At 30.1% G+C, this 19,974-nt stretch overlaps 4 protein-coding genes across 8 annotated transcripts; all 4 read left to right on the forward strand.

Moving 5' to 3' along the window:
- Positions 1-586: 586 nt before the first annotated feature.
- LOC123913472 lies at positions 587-11,985 on the forward strand. Of its 3 annotated transcripts, none has more exons than XM_045964230.1 (5): positions 587-731; positions 2,802-3,635; positions 4,055-4,210; positions 4,989-5,289; positions 11,711-11,985. In XM_045964230.1, the coding sequence occupies exons 2-4, from the start codon at positions 2,808-2,810 to the stop codon at positions 5,280-5,282; spliced, it is 1,278 nt and encodes a 425-aa protein (XP_045820186.1). In that variant the 5' UTR covers positions 587-731; positions 2,802-2,807; the 3' UTR covers positions 5,283-5,289; positions 11,711-11,985. The 3 variants fall into 3 exon arrangements, with proteins under 3 accessions (XP_045820186.1, XP_045820185.1, XP_045820184.1); XM_045964229.1 differs by lacking the exon at positions 11,711-11,985 and adding an exon at positions 5,320-5,603; XM_045964228.1 differs by lacking the exon at positions 11,711-11,985 and having other exon boundaries at positions 4,989-5,603.
- Positions 7,379-9,025, forward strand: LOC123914610 (probable serine/threonine-protein kinase DDB_G0281745). The gene is made up of 5 exons (XM_045965807.1): positions 7,379-7,979; positions 8,064-8,305; positions 8,427-8,639; positions 8,720-8,812; positions 8,894-9,025. The coding sequence occupies exons 1-5, from the start codon at positions 7,379-7,381 to the stop codon at positions 9,023-9,025; spliced, it is 1,281 nt and encodes a 426-aa protein (XP_045821763.1).
- On the forward strand, positions 9,440-10,180 carry LOC123913474. The gene is made up of 2 exons (XM_045964231.1): positions 9,440-9,707; positions 9,948-10,180. Exons 1-2 carry the CDS (start codon positions 9,486-9,488, stop codon positions 10,041-10,043), a joined length of 318 nt encoding a protein of 105 aa, XP_045820187.1. The 5' UTR covers positions 9,440-9,485; the 3' UTR covers positions 10,044-10,180.
- Positions 11,986-16,036: 4,051 nt separating the features above from the next.
- Positions 16,037-19,344, forward strand: LOC123913469. Of its 3 annotated transcripts, none has more exons than XM_045964222.1 (5): positions 16,078-16,121; positions 16,397-16,491; positions 17,206-18,060; positions 18,464-18,622; positions 18,784-19,344. In XM_045964222.1, the coding sequence occupies exons 2-5, from the start codon at positions 16,477-16,479 to the stop codon at positions 19,075-19,077; spliced, it is 1,323 nt and encodes a 440-aa protein (XP_045820178.1). In that variant the 5' UTR covers positions 16,078-16,121; positions 16,397-16,476; the 3' UTR covers positions 19,078-19,344. The 3 variants fall into 3 exon arrangements, with proteins under 3 accessions (XP_045820180.1, XP_045820178.1, XP_045820179.1); XM_045964223.1 differs by lacking the exon at positions 16,078-16,121 and adding an exon at positions 16,153-16,300; XM_045964224.1 differs by lacking the exon at positions 16,397-16,491 and having other exon boundaries at positions 16,037-16,121.
- Positions 19,345-19,974: the final 630 nt, after the last annotated feature.

The raw sequence follows: 19,974 nt of genomic DNA on the forward strand, positions 1-19,974 counted from the left end.
CAAAAACTAACCGAAGCAGTCCATTGTCATTTGCCACCACTTGATTTTTGGCCATTGTAGTGTAAATAATAAATAGTCAATTTTGGTTACTTTATTTTAAATTAGAAGATAAAATAAAAATTAATCTGGTAAGTTTAGTTGATAGAAATATCATATTATATATGTAATAGTTGGGGTTTAAACTTCGGACACCCCGACAATCAGCTTATTCACCTTTGTTTTTTTTACTAAAGTCTATTCACCTTAAAAATATGAAATTTTAGCGATTAGATTACTTGACAAAAAAACTAGAGATTAATTTTTATATGCTATATTGATATTTTAAAAATTTAAAAAAATTTATTTAAAATTATTATAATAGTACAAATAAGTGATCGATGATATAATTTATAATGTGTTTAAATTTTCGCCACCCTAGATGAATTTTTCTAGTTCCGTCCCTGCTCACAATTCAAAATAATTAAAACAAAAATAAAATAGTCACATCAATTAATATTACTTTAATCATTTTATCTTTAATTTTTTTTTTCTCCAATTAATAGTGTGCTTAAGAAAAATTTGTTTAGGCTTGTGCCTATACGTATTTCTCTTGATTCATCTATGCGTAAAAAAAAAAAAAAAAACATTGATTCATCTATAAATATTGAATCCATCTGCTTTATGTCGACACACTCAAATTTCTCACCAAACAAAAGCTCAACTCTGTGGTTTCCAGGCTCTCTATCTCTGAGGTACGTAACTTAAGTCTTAAGTCATTCCATCTATAAGCTGTTCATGCCTAATGCTTGTGTTCTTTGAAATTTTCTCCGGTTTTACAATTCATGTTTGTTTCGGACGACCCAAAATTAAAATCTTAATTTTGTGCAATCATGTTCTATACTTTTTACATTTTTCGCTGAGATTAGTTTTGCTGTCGCTAAAGCATTACATTTTTCTCAGCAACCACATATATATTGTTGCCCAAATTTACATTATTTGCAACCACGAGTTATGTCATTGTTAAAGTGCTTTATTATTCCCAACTACTTTAATTATTATTATGATAAGTCACTTTTTTCAGCAATAAAAAAAAATTGAGATTTTTTTTTTCATATGACAATAACGACTAAAAAATATCGTTGTTACAAGCCTATTTTTGTCAACAAATTATTATTGCTGCGAAAAAATCATTGTGAATTGTCTTAATTTTGGAAGTGTCGATTCTTGACCATATATACTTGCATCTATCTAATGCTAATTATATAATGTTAAATGAGTTTTGATGGGATACATATGTAAAAAAAAAGTCTTATGTTTAGATTTTAGATTATAGATTATATTTTAGATACATGTGTAACATAAATCTATATATATAATTCCTAGATAGTTCTCCTAATATCCATCTTAACCCTAATCCACATCACTCACTTACATCCAATTAAATCACACAATAATGCCACATCACTTCCTTATATTATATCATTCTCATCTCTATTTTTTTTTATATTATATCAATCTCATAATAAATAATAAAGAATTATGCTTCTCCAATTATCCAAAAGTTGATGTCACAAGATCTCATCTCTATTTTTTTCATAGAAACAACAAAAAGTTTATAATTTAGTCACACAAAAAAATACGAAGAGTGTATACATTATTGACTTAATTACATTATAATTGTAGAGAAGAGTGAAGGTTATGCAAAAAGTTAGGTTATGAGATTGAAATATGTAACCATTATCATTATCATATTTCATTCATTTTTGAAGGTCCCTACTCATTCTCTATACATATAGGTATATATAATAAGTATAACAGTTCCTTCTTTATCCATGCATACATTTCTATTGAGTTTAGTTTTTAATTAAAAAAAATCACTCTTTCATGTGTTGAAAGTTTGAATTGTTCATGTGTTGAAAGTTTGAATTGTTCATGTGTTGAATGTAACAGACAAATACAAACCAAACTGAGGTTACGTCTATGAATATATTGTTTGTTGATGAAAAAGTGATGTACTATCTTGATATACTTATCACATTTTCACAAAATCTCTATTGATGTTTTTTTTATTATTGACTTTTTCCCTTTTTTTACTTTGATCATCCAGTGTGATAAGATTCTTGCTACTTTGGGAAAGAGTTTGGTTTCAAAGATTAAAAAATTGGTTGAAGAAGAATCAACATATAAGATTGAAAATATATTGGTTGGAGGAAGTAATAAGTACATCACTTTTATTATTATTATTATTATTATTATTATAATTTTCATTTTCACAACACTTATTGTTACAATTTATACGAATAATTTTTCAACATCATAATATAAAATATCACATAACACCTGTGCATCGCACGGGTGTGGGACTAGTATATACCTAAATCAAAACACAAAACACAAAAAATGGTGTGTAGACAAAACACAAAAAAAAAAAAAAAAGTTTCTTGATGAATTTGTTTACCTCACATCTATGATTTGAATTCATTCCTTTAGTATCATTTGATAGTTTCAAACTATTGGTACGTCAATTATATATATCTTCATCGGCACTACAAAATCATCTCAGCCAACCCATTTTACTCTGTATATTTTGTGCATAATCATGACAATATAACAAACCTCCAAAATATATCCCCTAAAGTTTTGCAATACAAAATAAAAAACCCATAAAAAAGTTTACACTTGATGGTGTCTATAAATTCATTGTTTGAACTTTGAACTATGTTTTTTTATGCAGTTTATTTCATAAGTGGATCCGAGACTGTATGCTTTCTTTGTTTAATAGTTAACATTTGTTGATTACTAGTAATATTTTTTTTTGACAGATAAACATGTGGTCTCTGTATGGAGATTTTGCATTTCCATTGACAATATTTCTGCTACTATTAAGCACACAATGCTCAAGCTATTCTGCTCAAATTAAACCTAAAATAAAATCAGCTGTTTTTTTGTCCCCTAAATTTGAGCTAGGACCTGGATCAGTTATCGATAGATTTTATCCGGATATTGATTTTCCAAGAGGTCATATAGCGCTCAAGAGTTTCAATGCCGAAGTAGTTGATGATGTTGGAAATCCTATACCTCTCCATGAAACTTATCTCCATCATTGGGCTATTTTTAGATATTATCAAAGTAAAAATGTGACACAAACAAAACATGAAAGCAAGGTACTTGAAGACTTTGATAAAGTTATTGTGTGGAACAGTGGCATATGCCAAGAAAAGATTCTTGGACAGTACTTTGGCCTTGGTTCTGAAACACGAGGAACGTCGACAGATATTCCAGATCCTTTTGGTATAGAGATAGGTAATCCTATAGAGATTCCAGAAGGGTTTGAGGAGAAATGGCTGGTTAATATCCATGCAATTGATACTCGTGGAGCCGAGGATAAGTTAGGGTGCACTGAATGTAAATGTGACCTTTATAATGTTACAATAGATCAATATGGAGAAGTTATAAGACCAGATTATAAAGGAGGACAGCGATGTTGTCATGATTATACACAATGCAAGTTAAAAGATGGTTTTAAGGGACCAAAGAAAAACCTATACTTAAGATACACAGTGAAATGGGTTGATTGGGATGATTTTGTAGTGCCGGTAAAAATATATATAATTGATGTGACCGATAAAGGAATGAACTCAGATCATAGATGCAAGGTAAACGAATTCATCAAGAAACATGTATTATGAAGAAATGAATTTCATGTTGTTGGGATACCCTATGTTCAGTTGTTCACACAACCAATTCATCGGTGACCGTTGAATCAAGACCGGTCAATTCAAAAAATATACAAATTTTGAATGTTTTGAAATCCAAATTTTGAATTTTTTTGTTTAGAATAATATCCTCACTTTTCATATATATATATATATATATATATATATATATATATATATATATTCAAGATAAATTACACATAAATGGAAGGTAGACAAAAATATAGAGTCTCTCAATTGTGAATCTATATTGTAGTTTGTAGTTTGATTGTCTCAATCTCAATTTCAATCTAAAGCATAACACTAGTCCATTACTTTCTTGGGTACTATAGTAAGCAACACAAATTTCTTTGTTTCAGATTGAGTATAACATTGAAGCTTGCAATACAGACCATAAGGAGGGAAATAGTTGTGTCGATGTGAAGAGGACAAGTCTCCCACTACCTGGTGGCTATGTGATTTATGGTGTTGCTCATCAACATTCAAGTGGAATTGGATCGACTCTATATGGACAGGTGATTTACAAAAGTTACAAATTATAATCATTCTTAAATGTTTGATGTTAGCTCTATGTTAAGATTTTGACTTTTGAATTTCAATTCCTCTTGTAGATGATTGTAAAATTTAAATATCACTTTCTTGAGGCATTAATTTATTAAAAATATACGTATTTTAAAAGGGTATAATCAATTATCAAGGCATTTTTTATAGGCACAACGACAAATTAATTTTATTTGGACACACATACACAAATTTAAAAATTAAAAAAAAATACTTATATCAATCAATATCATTTTAATTCTTTATCTTTAATTTTTTTTCTTCTTATGTAAATGTGTCTAACAATATTTATTTAAATTTGTGCCTATGCAAGTATTTCTCTCAATTTAAATTTGTGCCTCTTTCTTCCTTTTGTCTTTCCGTGTGATAGTTTTCAATTGATTTACTAAATATTATAATTAACAAGAAAATGGTGTGATTTTTTGACAATTGAGGACTATCAATGTTTCTTTTTATTGTGTTTAATGGCACAAGTATGGTATAGGGATGATATTGTAAACTGAACTGTAGTATTTAAATATAAGTTTTATTCAATATGTTAAATTGAACCGTAGCTACAAATAATTAGTCGAACTCCATGATATAATCTCGTGGTGTCCTCTTTTTGTGTTTTTCGTATATGTTTACTTTTGTGTCCGAGTTGTTGTTGTAATATTTTTTTATCAAGAACTTAAAACACAATATTTTACTACTAGCTTTTTCTGAAATTAATTTATGGATTATATTTTTTAGGATGGGAGGGTTATATGTTCTTCTATACCAAGTTATGGAAATGGAAATGAAGCAGGAAATGAAGTCGGATACCTTGTTGGCATGTCAACTTGTTATCCTAAACCAGGTTCTGTCAAAATAATTGATGGTGAAATTTTAACTCTAGAATCTCTTTACAACAACACCAAAGAACACACTGGATTGATGGGGTTTTTCTACTTATTGGTGGCAGAACAACTCCCTTCCCAACGCTTCATTCATTCTACTCGTTCTTCATTTTTTATGGATGTCGATACTATATTTTTAGATAATTAGTTTTTACATATATATATATATATATATATATATATATATATATATGCAGTGTGTAGTGCCATGGATAATATCAAAGTACTATATTGTGAAGTGTGAATGAACAATACAGTTCTCTTTGTATAGTGTCCTAGCTATAGGAGAAAAACAAGTATGTCTCGGATTTGGGCATATTTTGTAGTTTATATTTTTTTGCTTAATTCACTCCTTCTTGTATCATATGGTCTGTAAGATAAGTTTGTTTGTAGCATTTGGTTGGTTCATTGTAATTACTTTGTAATATAAAAGGGACTTCCATTTAGTATGAAATATATCTGTTACTTACGTATGCTACAAACCATTTTAATTTATTACTTTGATGTTACACAATTGGCGTCTCGCGTGTTCCGTGTCTTAGTGAGTTTATTCTCTTTGCGATGTCAACATAGTTGAGATGTCTTGGAACATGCATAGATATTGCATGTTTCTTTTGCCAACATGTGCACTGTTGTCATAGTGGTTTGAATAATTGGGTTCATTTGTTGTTGTATTGGACGACTACGTTTTCAAGTAAGACAACCGTGTCCTTCAATTTGTTGTATTTGATCATTAATTCCTTATAATTTTGAAAATATATCTTCACAACATACAACCCTCCCTTCTAATTTTCAAGGGGGGTGTTTGTATTTTTCTAGAGTGGATTTGTTAAAGGTTCATGCTAATTAGTACCGCTGAAATTCTAGACAAACACTAGTTAAGAAAACAAAAAAGTTATTTTTTTCTTATTGAAAATAACATTCTTTATAGGATGAATAGGGAATATTTCTTTTTTTGTATTTTCTGATTGGTGTAATGACCCGTTAGCTAGTGTGCATTTAAAGCATGTAACAGTTTATTTTTTCTTGAATTATAAGGTTTGAGTACACCTAGTACTTCTTATAATTTAATTTTTTCTTATAAAAAAAAATTCTTTATATTTTAAAAAATTAACTACATAAATTCTAAAATAATTTTATCATATATTGTTCCTTATTAGTGTCACATAGAGATTATTTAACATTTTCCTTTGTTAAATTGTTGTTTGTTTTCATAAAAGATTATTTTAATTGTATTTTAAAAAGAAGTACTACTATCACGTCGTGTGTGTTTGTGTAGTTGGTACTTGGTGGAGTGGATTATAACTTTAGACTCACGTAGCAACTTTTTATTAAATGATAAATGGATGTGAGGAAATGGTAAAAGTGGCAACACATATATACCATAAAAAAAAATCCTCAAAACTTTGTGTAGGTTGGTGCCCCTATAGTATTGAACGTGCCTCCGTTCCTGACGGATCGATGTAAATTTAAACAAAACAAATATTGTACTAAGACGAGAAACCAAAATAAACATCATATCAAGACGGGAAATCAAAACAAACAAATTCGTACTAAGACGAGATTAAAACAACACAAAACAAAGAAATCACAAAAAGAAAGCTCAAATGAAACCTATAACTATGTGAAAATCATTTATTTAAATTTAAAATAAAAAAAAAATCAAAAAAGGTGATTTTGGATCAAAATTAACCCTACATCACCCTTCTAATCGATGAACAAGAAAAAAAACCAAAGAAAAAATTAGAGTAGGATTGGATTGTGCTGCGGCTGATGCATGGCTGATGAGAGCCGAGAGAGGTTGTTTTAGTTTTTAGTTTTTTGTTTTTGAAGAAGCTAAATTAGTCGACACCCAAATTAGATATTATTTTAGTTTTATCATAAATTCACAATGAGAGTGTCTTACGCATTCATCGTACCAAAATAGTCAATAGCATCATGAGAACTAGACACGAAGAAGGTCTTCTTCAACCATTAGTGTCACGATATTATTAACTCTGTGATTCATGCTTTGTACAATCATGATGTTGAACAAGTTATTAAATTATGAGGACCCATGAATGACTAAATGTTAAAACCTTTTCACAGCTTAAATGTTTTAGCACTTAGACACTATATGCCTCTTTGTATTCTTTGTATTCTTTGAGCACTTGCTATTATGTGTGTAATGAATTTCAATTTTCATTATGAAGTTTTATTATGTATGTAATGAATAATTTGTTTGTTTTGTAATATAAGGACAAAATGAGATTTGTAAGACCCGGAGATCTTCAAGTAGCAGCCAACAATAAACGCTTGCGTTCTCATGATATACCAAAACCACCTCCACCGGTGATAATACCATCATCATCAGCTTCACAAGATGCACCACCATCATCACCTACACATGATGCAACATCACATAGGTTAACCAAAAAAGGAAGACCTAAACGTTCTCAACCTCCACATTTCCAATTTCAACCTCAACATCAACATCAACCATCTCCACCTTCATCTCCACCTCAACACCAACCATCTCCAACTCAACCTCAACATCAACCATTTCCACCTCCATCTCCACCTCAACATCAACTATCTACAACTCCACCTCAACACCAACCACCTCCACCTCCACCTCAACACCAACCACCTCAACATCAACTATCTACAACTCCACCTCAACACCAACCACCTCCACCTCCACCTCAACACCAACCACCTCAACATCAACCATCTCCAACTCAACCACAACATCAATCATCAGAACCGGAACATGAAGTTGTACTTGAACGTCTATCTCAACCACGACAACCTCTACCTCCACCACCTCCACGTAATCATGCACATTGGATTGTGGATGTTATTGGTATACCTATATAATTTTGGTTTCTTTTTTATCTCCTTTTTGTCCAATATTTTTGTGTACTAATTCATTTAATTTATATGTCAGATGATGATGGTAATGTTAGACAAAAAAGTGTAGAAGTGAACGACTTAATCCCGAACAAAGTGGGATTTAAGGTGCAAACAATCTGGAATGATGACCATCAGCCCATAGGAGAGGCAGGTGGACTGTTATCAGGATATATTGGCTTTCTTGCTAGTAGTGATGAATTGCTTCCTATAATGTATCCAAAATGGCCCAAAGTTCCGTTGGCAAAGAAAGACTTAATTTATGATAACAACATAAAGGTATAAACTGAAATTACATTGAATATATGTTTAATTTAGAAACATCTTTCAATTTTTTGTCGTCTATTTCAATTTATATATGTTTAATTTAGAAACATCTTTCAATTTGTTTCCGTTGAAGGCTAAATTTGTTGTAAGTGATACAAACAAGTTTCATAAGAAGTGGATTTATACAAGCTTGGGAAAGAGGTGGAGGGAACGTCGGTGCTTTCTATTCAATAAGTATTATGATTGGGCTCTTACTGTTGAACAAAACATAGAGCAATTTCCACCTGAAGTTACAAAAGATCATTGGGCCTTGTATTTGAATTATAGATTGTCTCCGGATACTATGGTAATAACAATAATTTGAATTATTTTACACTTGTTCCTAATATATTGTATATTGATTGTTAAAATTGTTTTCTAATATAGGCGAAAGCAGACAAAAATGCTCTAAATCGCCAAAAGCAACGTATTCCCCATACGTTAGGCACAAGGTCACTAGCAAGAACACGAGATATTATGGTACAATTAAATTATTTCATATAAGAATTATTACATAATTATTACAATGTATAATTATATAACTATTTTACTTCATTTTAGGAACAAAGAGATGGACGGTCTTACAGTAGAGGAGACATGTATGAAATCTCTCACACGAAGAGGAACGGATCATATGTTAATGATGAGGCTCGACAAAAAATTGTAAAAAATTGTATTATATATGTTTACTGATTTTTGCTCTATATAAGTGTTCAACCATAGGTTAGAAGATTTATATTATATATGTCTGGGTGCCTGCTGCTTAGTGTTGGTTACTTTAAAATGTTGTTTCGGTGGCTGACTTGTTTTTTTCCAATTTTAAATAAATAAAGGGATAGAAACAATATTATGTGACTTTTCTATCCTATATATAATTTCAAGTCAAATTGAGTTTTAGGCATTTCTTATGCATTTTGGTAAGTCCAATAAACTATAAGTTTGTTTGGACTAGTTTATAAGTTTGTTTGAAAAAAAGTGTAGAAGTTAGATTCTATGTATTTTGTATTCTATCCAGATTCTTGTGGTTGGACTCCAATTTTGATAAATAACACTGTATTTGTAGGAAGAGTTACAAAAAGAAAGGCAGACATCATCTAATAATGAGGCTTTTGTGACCGTGTTTGGAAAAGAGCATCATGGTTATGTTCGAGGAATGGGACTTGGTCCAACACCATCTCAAATTAATGGTTCTAGTTCTCGTCCTTCAGTATCAACTTCTTCATCGACTGCTGATGCCAAAATAGCTAAGATGCAAAGCGAAATTGATGTGCTAACTAAAGAAGTTGCTGAAGTTAATGAGCTTAAAGCTAAAGTTGCTGAATTTGATGCAATGAAGGAACAATTTGCTCTTATTATGGCTAATATGCAAAACCAGGTAAGACAATATTTGTGTGCCTTACATATATATATATATATAATGTGAATATATTGACATTGACTTGTTGTTATTGTTATATTATACCTTTTTTAATAAGTTTTTTTTTTTTAATTTATTTCATGTTCAAAGTCACATGATATTAATTTGAAGTGCGTTTTTTTATGTATAATATATATAATATATATGTTGATACTACAATACTTTTGTTTTTAACTATACTTTTAATTTTGTTTTCAGGGGTATAACATAGGATCGCCGTTTGAAGTACGACGCTCTTTTGAGTCTAGTCATAATGTTGAGGGTAATCAAGCAACTCCAGACGATTCTACTTAGATATATAATTTTTGTTTAGGCGTGTTGAACTTTTGATGTCACGCTTTTCTATTTGTTTTAATTTTGATGTACTAGGCGCATGTGTTGTGACCTTCGTTTTTGTTTTTTGTTATGTACTATTTAGGTTGCATGTGTCAATGCAAACTTTAGATGTATTGTGCATGTATTGTGACCTTTAGTTCCATGTGTCGTTGTGAACACCTTATTTTTGAATCAAATGAATGTTATTTTGTTTATGAATTTGTTTACATTGCAAGAATTATTATAGTAGTTCAATATTTAAAAATACTACGTTTGAATATTAGTCGATGATTAAAAAAACAGGGTAAAAAATTGTCCTACAAAAAAAAATATATAAAAAAATTGTCCTCAAAGAAATCATAAAATATTTTAAAAGAAATATATTATAGCGGCGGTTTCAAACTGCTGCAAAAACAAAAAAATAAAAAATCAAATAGCAACGGTTTCAAAACTGCTGCAAAAACAAAAAAAATAAAAAATCAAATAGCAACGGTTTCAAACCGTTGCAAAACTGGCTAAAATTTGTGTTTTGCGTTTCGCTTATTGCAACGGTTTTAGAACTGTTGCAACACATACTGTGGCCGTTTGTGTAACGGTTTTTCAAACCGTTGCTATTTGAGCTACCAACGCTCAAATCTGCAACAGTTTGGCAACTGTTGCTAAAAATGCTGCAACATTTAAAAAATGTTGCTAAATCGTCCCAAAACTGTTGCTAAACACATTTTTTCTTGTAGTGAATTATCAAGGCATTTTTCTATAGGCACAACGACAAATTAATTTTATTTGGACACACATACACAAATTTAAAAATTTTAAAAAAAATTATATACTTATATCAATCAATATCATTTTAATTCTTTGTCTTTAATTTTTTTCTTCTTATTGTAATTGTGTCTAACATTATTTTTTTCTTCAATTTAACAAGAAAATGGTGTGATTTTTTGACAATTGAGGACTATCAATGTTTCTTTTTATTGTGTTTAATGGCACAAGTATGGTATAGGGATGATATTGTAAACTGAACTGTAGTATTTAAATATAAGTTTTATTCAATATGTTAAATTGAACCGTAGCTACAAATAATTAGTCGAACCCCATGATATAATCTCGTGGTGTCCTCTTTTTGTGTTTTTCGTATATGTTTACTTTTGTGTCCGAGTTGTTGTTGTAATATTTTTTATCAAGAACTTAAAACACAATATTTTACTACTAGCTTTTTCTGAAATTAATTTATGGATTATATTTTTAGGATGGGAGGGTTATATGTTCTTCTATACCAAGTTATGGAAATGGAAATGAAGCAGGAAATGAAGTCGGATACCTTGTTGGCATGTCAACTTGTTATCCTAAACCAGGTTCTGTCAAAATAATTGATGGTGAAATTTTAACTCTAGAATCTCTTTACAACAACACCAAAGAACACACTGGATTGATGGGGTTTTTCTACTTATTGGTGGCAGAACAACTCCCTTCCCAACGCTTCATTCATTCTACTCGTTCTTCATTTTTTATGGATGTCGATAATATATTTTTAGATAATTAGTTTTTACACACACTCACACACACATATATATATATATATATATATATATATATATATATATATATATATATATATATATATATATATATATATATATATATATATATATATGCAGTGTGTAGTGCCATGGATAATATCAAAGTACTATATTATGGAGTGTGAATGTGTGAATGAACAATACAGTTCTCTTTGTATAGTGTCCTAGCTATAGGAGAAAAACAAGTATGTCTCGTATTTGGGCATATTATGTAGTTTGTATTTTTTTTGCTTAATTCACTCCTTGTATCATATGGTATGTGAGATAAGTTTGATTGTACCATTTGGTTGGTTCATTGTAATTACTTTGTAATATAAAAGGGACTTCCATTTAGTATGAAATATATCTGTTACTTACGTATGCTACAAACCATTTTATTACTTTGATGTAACATAAAGGATCAAATTTGAAACAAGTTATTCTCTTTACGATGTCAACAAATTTGAGATGTTCATTTGTTGTTGTATTGGACCACTACGTTTTCAAGTAAGACAACCGTGTCCTTCAATTTGTTTATTGTTTTTGTCTCCACTAGCTTTATACTAAGATCATTAAATCCTTATAATTTTGAAAATACATCTTCAGAACATACACCCCTTCCTTCTAATTTTCAAGGGGGTGTTTGTATTTTTCTGGAGTGGATTTGTTAAAAGTTCATGCTAATTAGTGCCGTTGAAATTCTAGACAAACACAATAGTTAAGAAAAAAAAAAGTTAATTTTTTTTTTATTGAAAATAACATTTTTTATATTTTTAAAAAATTAACTACATAAATTCTAAAATAATTTTATCATATATTGTTTCTTATTAGTGTCACATATATAGAGACTATTTAACATTTTCCTTTGTTAAATTGTTGTTTGTTTTCATAAAAGATTATTTTAACTGTATATTAAAAAAGAAGTACTACTATCACGTCGTGTGTATTTGTGTAGTTGGTATTTGGTGGAGTGGATTGTAACTTTAGACTCACATAGCAACTTTTTATTAAATGATAAATGGATGCGAGGAAATGGTAAAAGTGTCAACACATATATACGGAATTGGATTTCCTAAAGTTGAAATCCCCTGCAGTTACCTGTAGTTGTATTTTTTGTGGGAGAAAAATGGTTTTTTTCAATGAAGAGAAAGAAGATATTTTTTTATTAAAAAAATAAAAAATAACAATTTAGGCTGAATGCAGGAAACTGCACGGAAATCCAACTGCAGTGGATCCTAATCCCATATATACCATAAAAAAAAATCTCAAAACTTTGCGTAGGTTAGTCTGTCCCTAATGGATCGATGTAAATTTAAACAAAACAAACATCGTACTTAGACGAAAAACCAAAATAAACATCATATCAAGACGGGAAATCAAAACAAATAACTTCGTACTAAGACGAGATTAAAACAACACTAAACAAAGAAATCACAAAGAAGAAAACTCAAATGAAACTTATAACTATGTGAAAATCATTTATTTAAATTTAAAATTAAAAAAAAAAAAAAACAACCAAAAAAAGTGATTTTGGATCAAAATTAACCCTACGTCACCCTTCTAATCGATGAACAAGAAAAAAAAAACCAAAGAAAATATTAGAGTAGGATTGGATTGTGCTGCGGCTGATGCATGGCTGATGAGAGCCAAGAGAAGTCGTTTTAGTTTTTTTTTTTTTTTTTGAAAAAGCTAAATTAGCTCACCCAAATTGAAGGTCGTTTTAGTTTTTATCATAAATTCACAATTACAGTGTCTTACGCATTCATCATACCAAAATAGTCAATAGCATCATGAGAACTAGACACGAAGAAGGTCTTCTTCAACCATTAATGTCACGATATTATTAACTCTGTGATTAGGATACCCCATTGCCTGGTTTCTTATGCTCCTCTTGTCAGCCTTGATTTCCAAATTTTGAACTCTGTGATTAGGAGTAAGTTTGTATAAAAAATGATAATGTAATTTCGTGATTGTTTTGAATTCAACTATCAAACAAAAATAGAAAAGAAATTATTACCTTATGTACTCATTTTTTGTTCTACCTTTTTTTAATTTTATTTTTTTTCTTTCTCCATCAATTTAATCTGGTTCGGGCATCAGTCATCAAGTGGTTTCAACTTCTTTCTGATCACAGTTGTGGGGATTAATTCATGGTCCTCCATACCAAGTTCAGCGTCAATCACCACTAAACCAACTAACCATTGGTTACCTTTTCTTAATCAATTTTGTTATCATATCATCACTGTTTATATTTATATTCCGATTTTTCTCCTTTTTAATTACACCTTTTAATTTTTTCTTCATTGCCAAACTAGAACTTTTTTGTGTGCACTTCCAGGTTCCCAACATATTATATAATTAGAAATGTAATGGGAGCCATATTAAATTTTTTTTTTTTTCATAACTTGTAAAATCATCAACTCTTTTTTTTTCTTCCATAAAACAAAGTGGTAACTATAATATATGTGTGAATTTAGCCACTATATTACTGAACTAAATAAAAGAAAAAGTGACACTTTGTTGTTTGTACAAAAAAAAATTACACACTATTTTGCAGATATAATGTCTTTGATATTATGTCAACATGTATAATGAATAATATTTTGGAGATATATTTAGAATATTATAAAAAAAATCTGCAAAAATAAGCTCAAAAGTTTAATTTGGGTATAGATTTTCCGTAAAAGAAAATATTAATTGGAATACAAAAAATGACATTGTATATTAAATACCGTATATTAATTTAGGTCATGACCTACATGCACACCCCGATGAGAAAGAGAAATATTAAAAAAATACAAAACATATGCAAACTTTATATAGTTAATAAGAATGTGTGGCCTTATTATTATACGGTTTAAACAGTGACCTAAGGTTGCGTTTGATTTGTAAAACAACAAGGATTGGACAAAACAGTACAGGACAGAACAAGATATATCACCACCATGCTAATATGTCGGAGATTATCAAGAGATTATTTGTAGGAGGGTTGAAGAATGTCTTTTTTTTGGTAATGTATTTTATTCGAAGTTAATTTGTTTTTTAATTTAGTTTAGTTGTTTTTTTTTCATGTTGTTAAAGTTCAGAGAGAAACACAAAGTGACGGCTAGGGTTTCAATAATATTATAATAGCATTACTTGACAAAATAAGGATTACAAAATAATTTATAATAATTCCTAATGGACTACTAAACTACTAACATATAAAGCCCAATACTTAAAGCCCTAATAATATTATTATCTAACACATGTAACCAAAAAAAACTCTAGTGGACCACCGGCATATTATGGGGCATAGGGGTGTGCAAAAAATCCAAGTAACCTTAACCAAATCATTAACCAAAACATATCCAAAATTAATAACCAAATCCATTTTAAAAAAAAACCAAACCAATCCAATACAAAAAAACCAATTCTAAACCCTATCCAATTTTTTATAATTGGTTTAAAATTGGTTTTTAAATTGAGGCTCAATAAGGAAAAAACCCAATAGTTTTTTTTTTTAAAAAAAAAAAATTTCCAAATTCAATTAATTATATAATTTAATAAATAAATAATTAATAAGGTGGTGGAGGAATTGGTCAACGCCGGACCTCAGGCGGCCGGCACGGCGGAGCTCCGGCGGCGGACGGTGGTGGACGGCGATTTTCCGGCGGCGGCCGGCGGCCGGCGCAGTGGTTGACGGCGGCGCTCCGGTGACCGGCGCGGTGGTTGGCGGCGGCGCTCCGGCGACCGGCCACCGTCAACCACCCTTTAATATTTAATTATTTTTTATTTAACAAAATTTATTTATTTTAAAAATAATTATAAAAAACAGATTTTTGATGTTTTTTTTTTAAAAAAAATCTATATTTTAATTATTTTGGGCTTAAAAAAATCTGTTTTTTTGGGCTTAGTTTGAAATTTGTTGGGCTTAGAAAAAAAACTCTTATGAATTCATTATAAACCAATAATTCATAAAATTAAAGAAAAATTATGTTTTTTCTATAAACAATAATTATTAAATATGTTCTTTTAATCAATTAAACAAAAAAAAATATTGGCTTAATTATTGTAAAAAAAAAAGTTTAAATATATAGGAATTAAAAGTTATAATAATGCATTTTAAAAAAAAATAAAAAATAAAATAAAATTTAAGATGAATCGGTTATAAATAAGTAACCTATTTTTTATTATAAACCGGTTATAAATTGGTTCCGAACCAATTATAAACCATATCCAAATTAGTTTTGCAAAATAACCAATTTTTCATTAAAATGGTTTTGGATATAAACCAAAACCATAAATATGGTTTGGTGTGGTGTGGTTTTTAAACCATGCACACCCTAATGGGGCATGTTTGTGTGTTCATGGAAATTTTTGGGTGATGAAGTTGTTATCTATTTCTACACTCTCATTCAATTCATTCGTCTATAAATAGGTGAACCTACTTTGATACCAACACACTCTAATTTCTCTGTTCTTTTTAAATAAGTCCTTCCTCTCTTCTCTTGTTGAGGTATACGCAACTGAAACCATTCATTTCTTCCATCTTTTCTTCTACATGCTGTTGCTTAATTATTGCTTGTGCTCATGAATTTTTTCTCACACTTTGACAATTAATTCACCCATATCTTAATTTGGTGTCAACTTATACTTGCACTGCACTCCACTCTTTGACTCACGTTTCTATAATCCGTAAGTCGGTTAGTTTGACAGAATTACGGTGAGTTATTGTAATTTCGATCAATTGACTGTGATTCCAAACAACCACTTGTATGTTTGATTTTGCAGTAATAAAATTGATTTTCACTAAAATTGAGTTGAAGGTGTCCCGTGAGTTTAACTCGGTTGGCTGAAACATTGCATTATATATGCATAGGACTGAGGTTTGAATTCCGGTCATTCCACTTATTCACTTTAATAGTAAAATTTCTAAAATTTATTATTGTTTGATTAATTACATTCTACTTGACCAAAAACAAAATTTTGAGTTGAAGGTAAAATAATTTATGTTTGATTACATTCATATAAAATGAGTTAAACAATTTGAGTGTAAAAATCAATTTTAAAAATAAAAGCTACAATTTCTAACCTCGAGTTGAATAATTTCTGAAAGCAGAATCAATTCAATTTTTTTTTAAAAAAAAAACCAAACATGTCAAAGTTAATTTTAAATCTCTAACATTAGAGTAAGCTATTATAATTTTGACAAAAAATACACTTGAGATACTAAACAAAATTACAATTTCAATGTGATTTAATCAAAAGCTTGTCTTGTTTATTTTGGTGAATGGATCCTATTGTATATTCTCTTGCCCTTTTAATACTGCTGTGCAATTTGCACATTAACTTGTTAATTTTGTAGCATGATGATTCAATTCTTCAAAGCCTTTCTAAGAGGATTACTTTTTAATTGATTGTATACTTTTTTTTTAATTAACAATTAAAAAAAAAATAGACAATCAATTAAAAAAGTAATCATTTTGATCATTATTATAATATGCATATGTTTAATATATGTTTTTAACCAATAATTAGTTTTTTTTTTTGACAAAAACCAACAATTAGTTATTTACTACTAATAAGTATCTTTTTGACAGATCAACATGTGGTTTGTGCACAGAGATTTGGTATTTTCATTGGCAATATTTATGCTGTTGTCAGGAATATGTTGCTCAAGTTTTTTGGTCAAAACTGAAAATAAGATAAAATTGGCAGTATTTTTTACTCCTAAATTTGAGCTAGAACCTGGATCAGTTATTGAGAAAGATTATTATAATATTGATTTTCCAAAAGGTCATATAGCAATTAAGAGTTTCAATGCCGAAGTAGTTGACGAAGCTGGAAATTCTATACCTCTCCATGAAACTTATCTCCATCATTGGGTTGTTAATAGATATTATCAAAGTAAACATGCTACACAAACAAGACATGATGGCCAAAATATACCTGAATATTATGGTAATGTTATGGTGAGAAATAATGGTATATGTCAGGAAAATACAATTGGACAATACTTTGGTCTTGGATCTGAAACACGAGGAACGAGAACAGATATTCCAGATCCTTTTGGAATAGAGATAGGTAATCCTGAAGAGGTTCCGGAAGGATTTGAGGAGATATGGATGATTAATATTCATGCCATCGACACGCGCGGCGTGGAGGATAAGTTAGGGTGCAGCGAGTGCAGGTGTGATCTTTATAATGTTACAGTGGATGAATATTGGAGAGATATTAGGCCAGATTATAAAGGAGGATTGTTATGTTGTTATGACGATACACATTGCAAGTTGAAGGAAGGTTTTGAGGGACCAAAGAGAAGTCTCTACCTAAAATACACAATTAAATGGGTTGATTGGGATGATTTTATAGTTCCGGTTAAGATATATATAATTGATGTTACTGATACTTTGAAACTATCTAATGATCCAAAAGGATTGAAACATGATTGTCAGGTAAATGACATTTATCTAATGATCCATGTAGTTGGAATGAGACCCTATATTCACCGTGTCAAGGCCTCAGTAACTCTTGAATACAAGATCGAAAAACGCACATAATAAACTGATTTTGGCCTGAACAATGGTTTATAAGTAAGAGAAAATTTTCACCTTACAAGTATGTTTTGTAAGGATGAGTTAGCCCAACACTCATTTTCCAAAAAAATTTGCTTAGCATCTAGAATCATCTTATCTTGATCCACAATTACTGATGTGTTGATTACGTGAATGTAGAGTTTTTCGATGGTAGAGATTCCATATTTTTAATCTCAATCTCAATATTACTTCAAAACTTAAATATTACATAGTCCAAAGCTTTTTGTGTATATAATGTGCAAGATTGATTTCTTTGTTTTAGGTTGAGTATCGAGTTGAATCTTGTAGCACAAATCAAAAGGATGGAAATGACTGTGTACATGTGAAGAGGACAAGTCTCCCACTAGAAACTGGTGGCTATGTGATCTATGGTGTTGCCCATCAGCATTCAGGAGGAATTGGATCCACCTTATATGGACAGGTAATTTGCAATAGTTAAATATTTTATGTGAGCTAATAGTAAGACTTTGACTTGGTACTTTGAGGGAAAAGTTCAAATCCTCTCATAAACAACCGTAAAATTATCATTAGTAACACTTTAATTATAAAGTAATTTAGTAAAATTGTGGGTTATATTTTCAGGATGGGAGAGTTATATGTTCTTCAATACCAAGTTATGGAAAGGGAAATGAAGCAGGAAATGAGGCAGGGTACATCGTAGGAATGTCCACTTGTTATCCTCAACCAGGTTCTATAAAGATAATTAATGGTAAAATTTTAACTCTAGAGTCTAACTACAACAACACCAAAGAACACACCGGAGTAATGGGGCTTTTCTACTTATTGGTTGCAGAAGAACTCCCGTACCAATACTTTAGACATTCTACTCGTTCTTCATTTCTTATGGATGTAAATAATATACTTTTAGATAATTAGTTACATGTATACATGATAATACGAGTGGAGTGTCATAGAGCTATAGGAATAAAGACAATATTAAATTAATAAAAGTGTCACCGAATACAAATACAGTACTCTGTATTAAGCTAGCTATAGGAGAAAATTAAGTGATGTGGGCATATTCTCAAAGTCTCAATCAATATTTTGATGCGTGTTTTAGTGTAACTGAATTTCTTGGCTTAGTATACTCTATTGTATCATTGTAATTGTTGTAAATTGTAATGTAAAAGGGACTTTCATTTATAAGGATATATATCACAAGACATTTTATTAGTTTGATGTTACACATCACACAATTATAAGCCATGGATATTTACAAACCAAGTTTGATTCAAACATCTTTTTCGTTGAAACAAATTACTGCCGTATTGGAAAGTGCCTAGCATAGGGGCTCGACACGGATGTGGCTTGGTCGACCTTGCTTGCATGATTGGGCACAATCATGTACTTATAGGTATTTATGCTTTTTAATGACTTAATCATATATTATTTGAAAACTAAACAAAGGAAATTTAGGAAATATTGTTGAATAATCTTATTTTGCTTGATGATTTCATGGCAGAAGATTAACAAAAGAAACACGAGACAAAAAGTAAAGGGTACAACCTTAGTACACCCTCTAAAAAAACAATATCACCTTAGGGTCCGTTTGGTGCACAGGATAAGAGACAGGATAAGATAACTGTATCATATCCTGCCGAAATCCAGTGTTTGGTGATACAGCAGGATATGATAAGTTAATCCTGAAGTTTATCCTATCATGTCTCTCTAGTTATAATTCTTATCCTGAATTTGAGCTGGGTTACCGGCAGGATAAGATAAGAACAAAAAATTACTGATTTATTTTATAAAATATATTTTAAAATACATAAA

This window comes from Trifolium pratense, linkage group LG3, assembly GCF_020283565.1.
Source record: "Trifolium pratense cultivar HEN17-A07 linkage group LG3, ARS_RC_1.1, whole genome shotgun sequence".
Classification (NCBI taxonomy): Eukaryota; Viridiplantae; Streptophyta; class Magnoliopsida; order Fabales; family Fabaceae; genus Trifolium; species Trifolium pratense.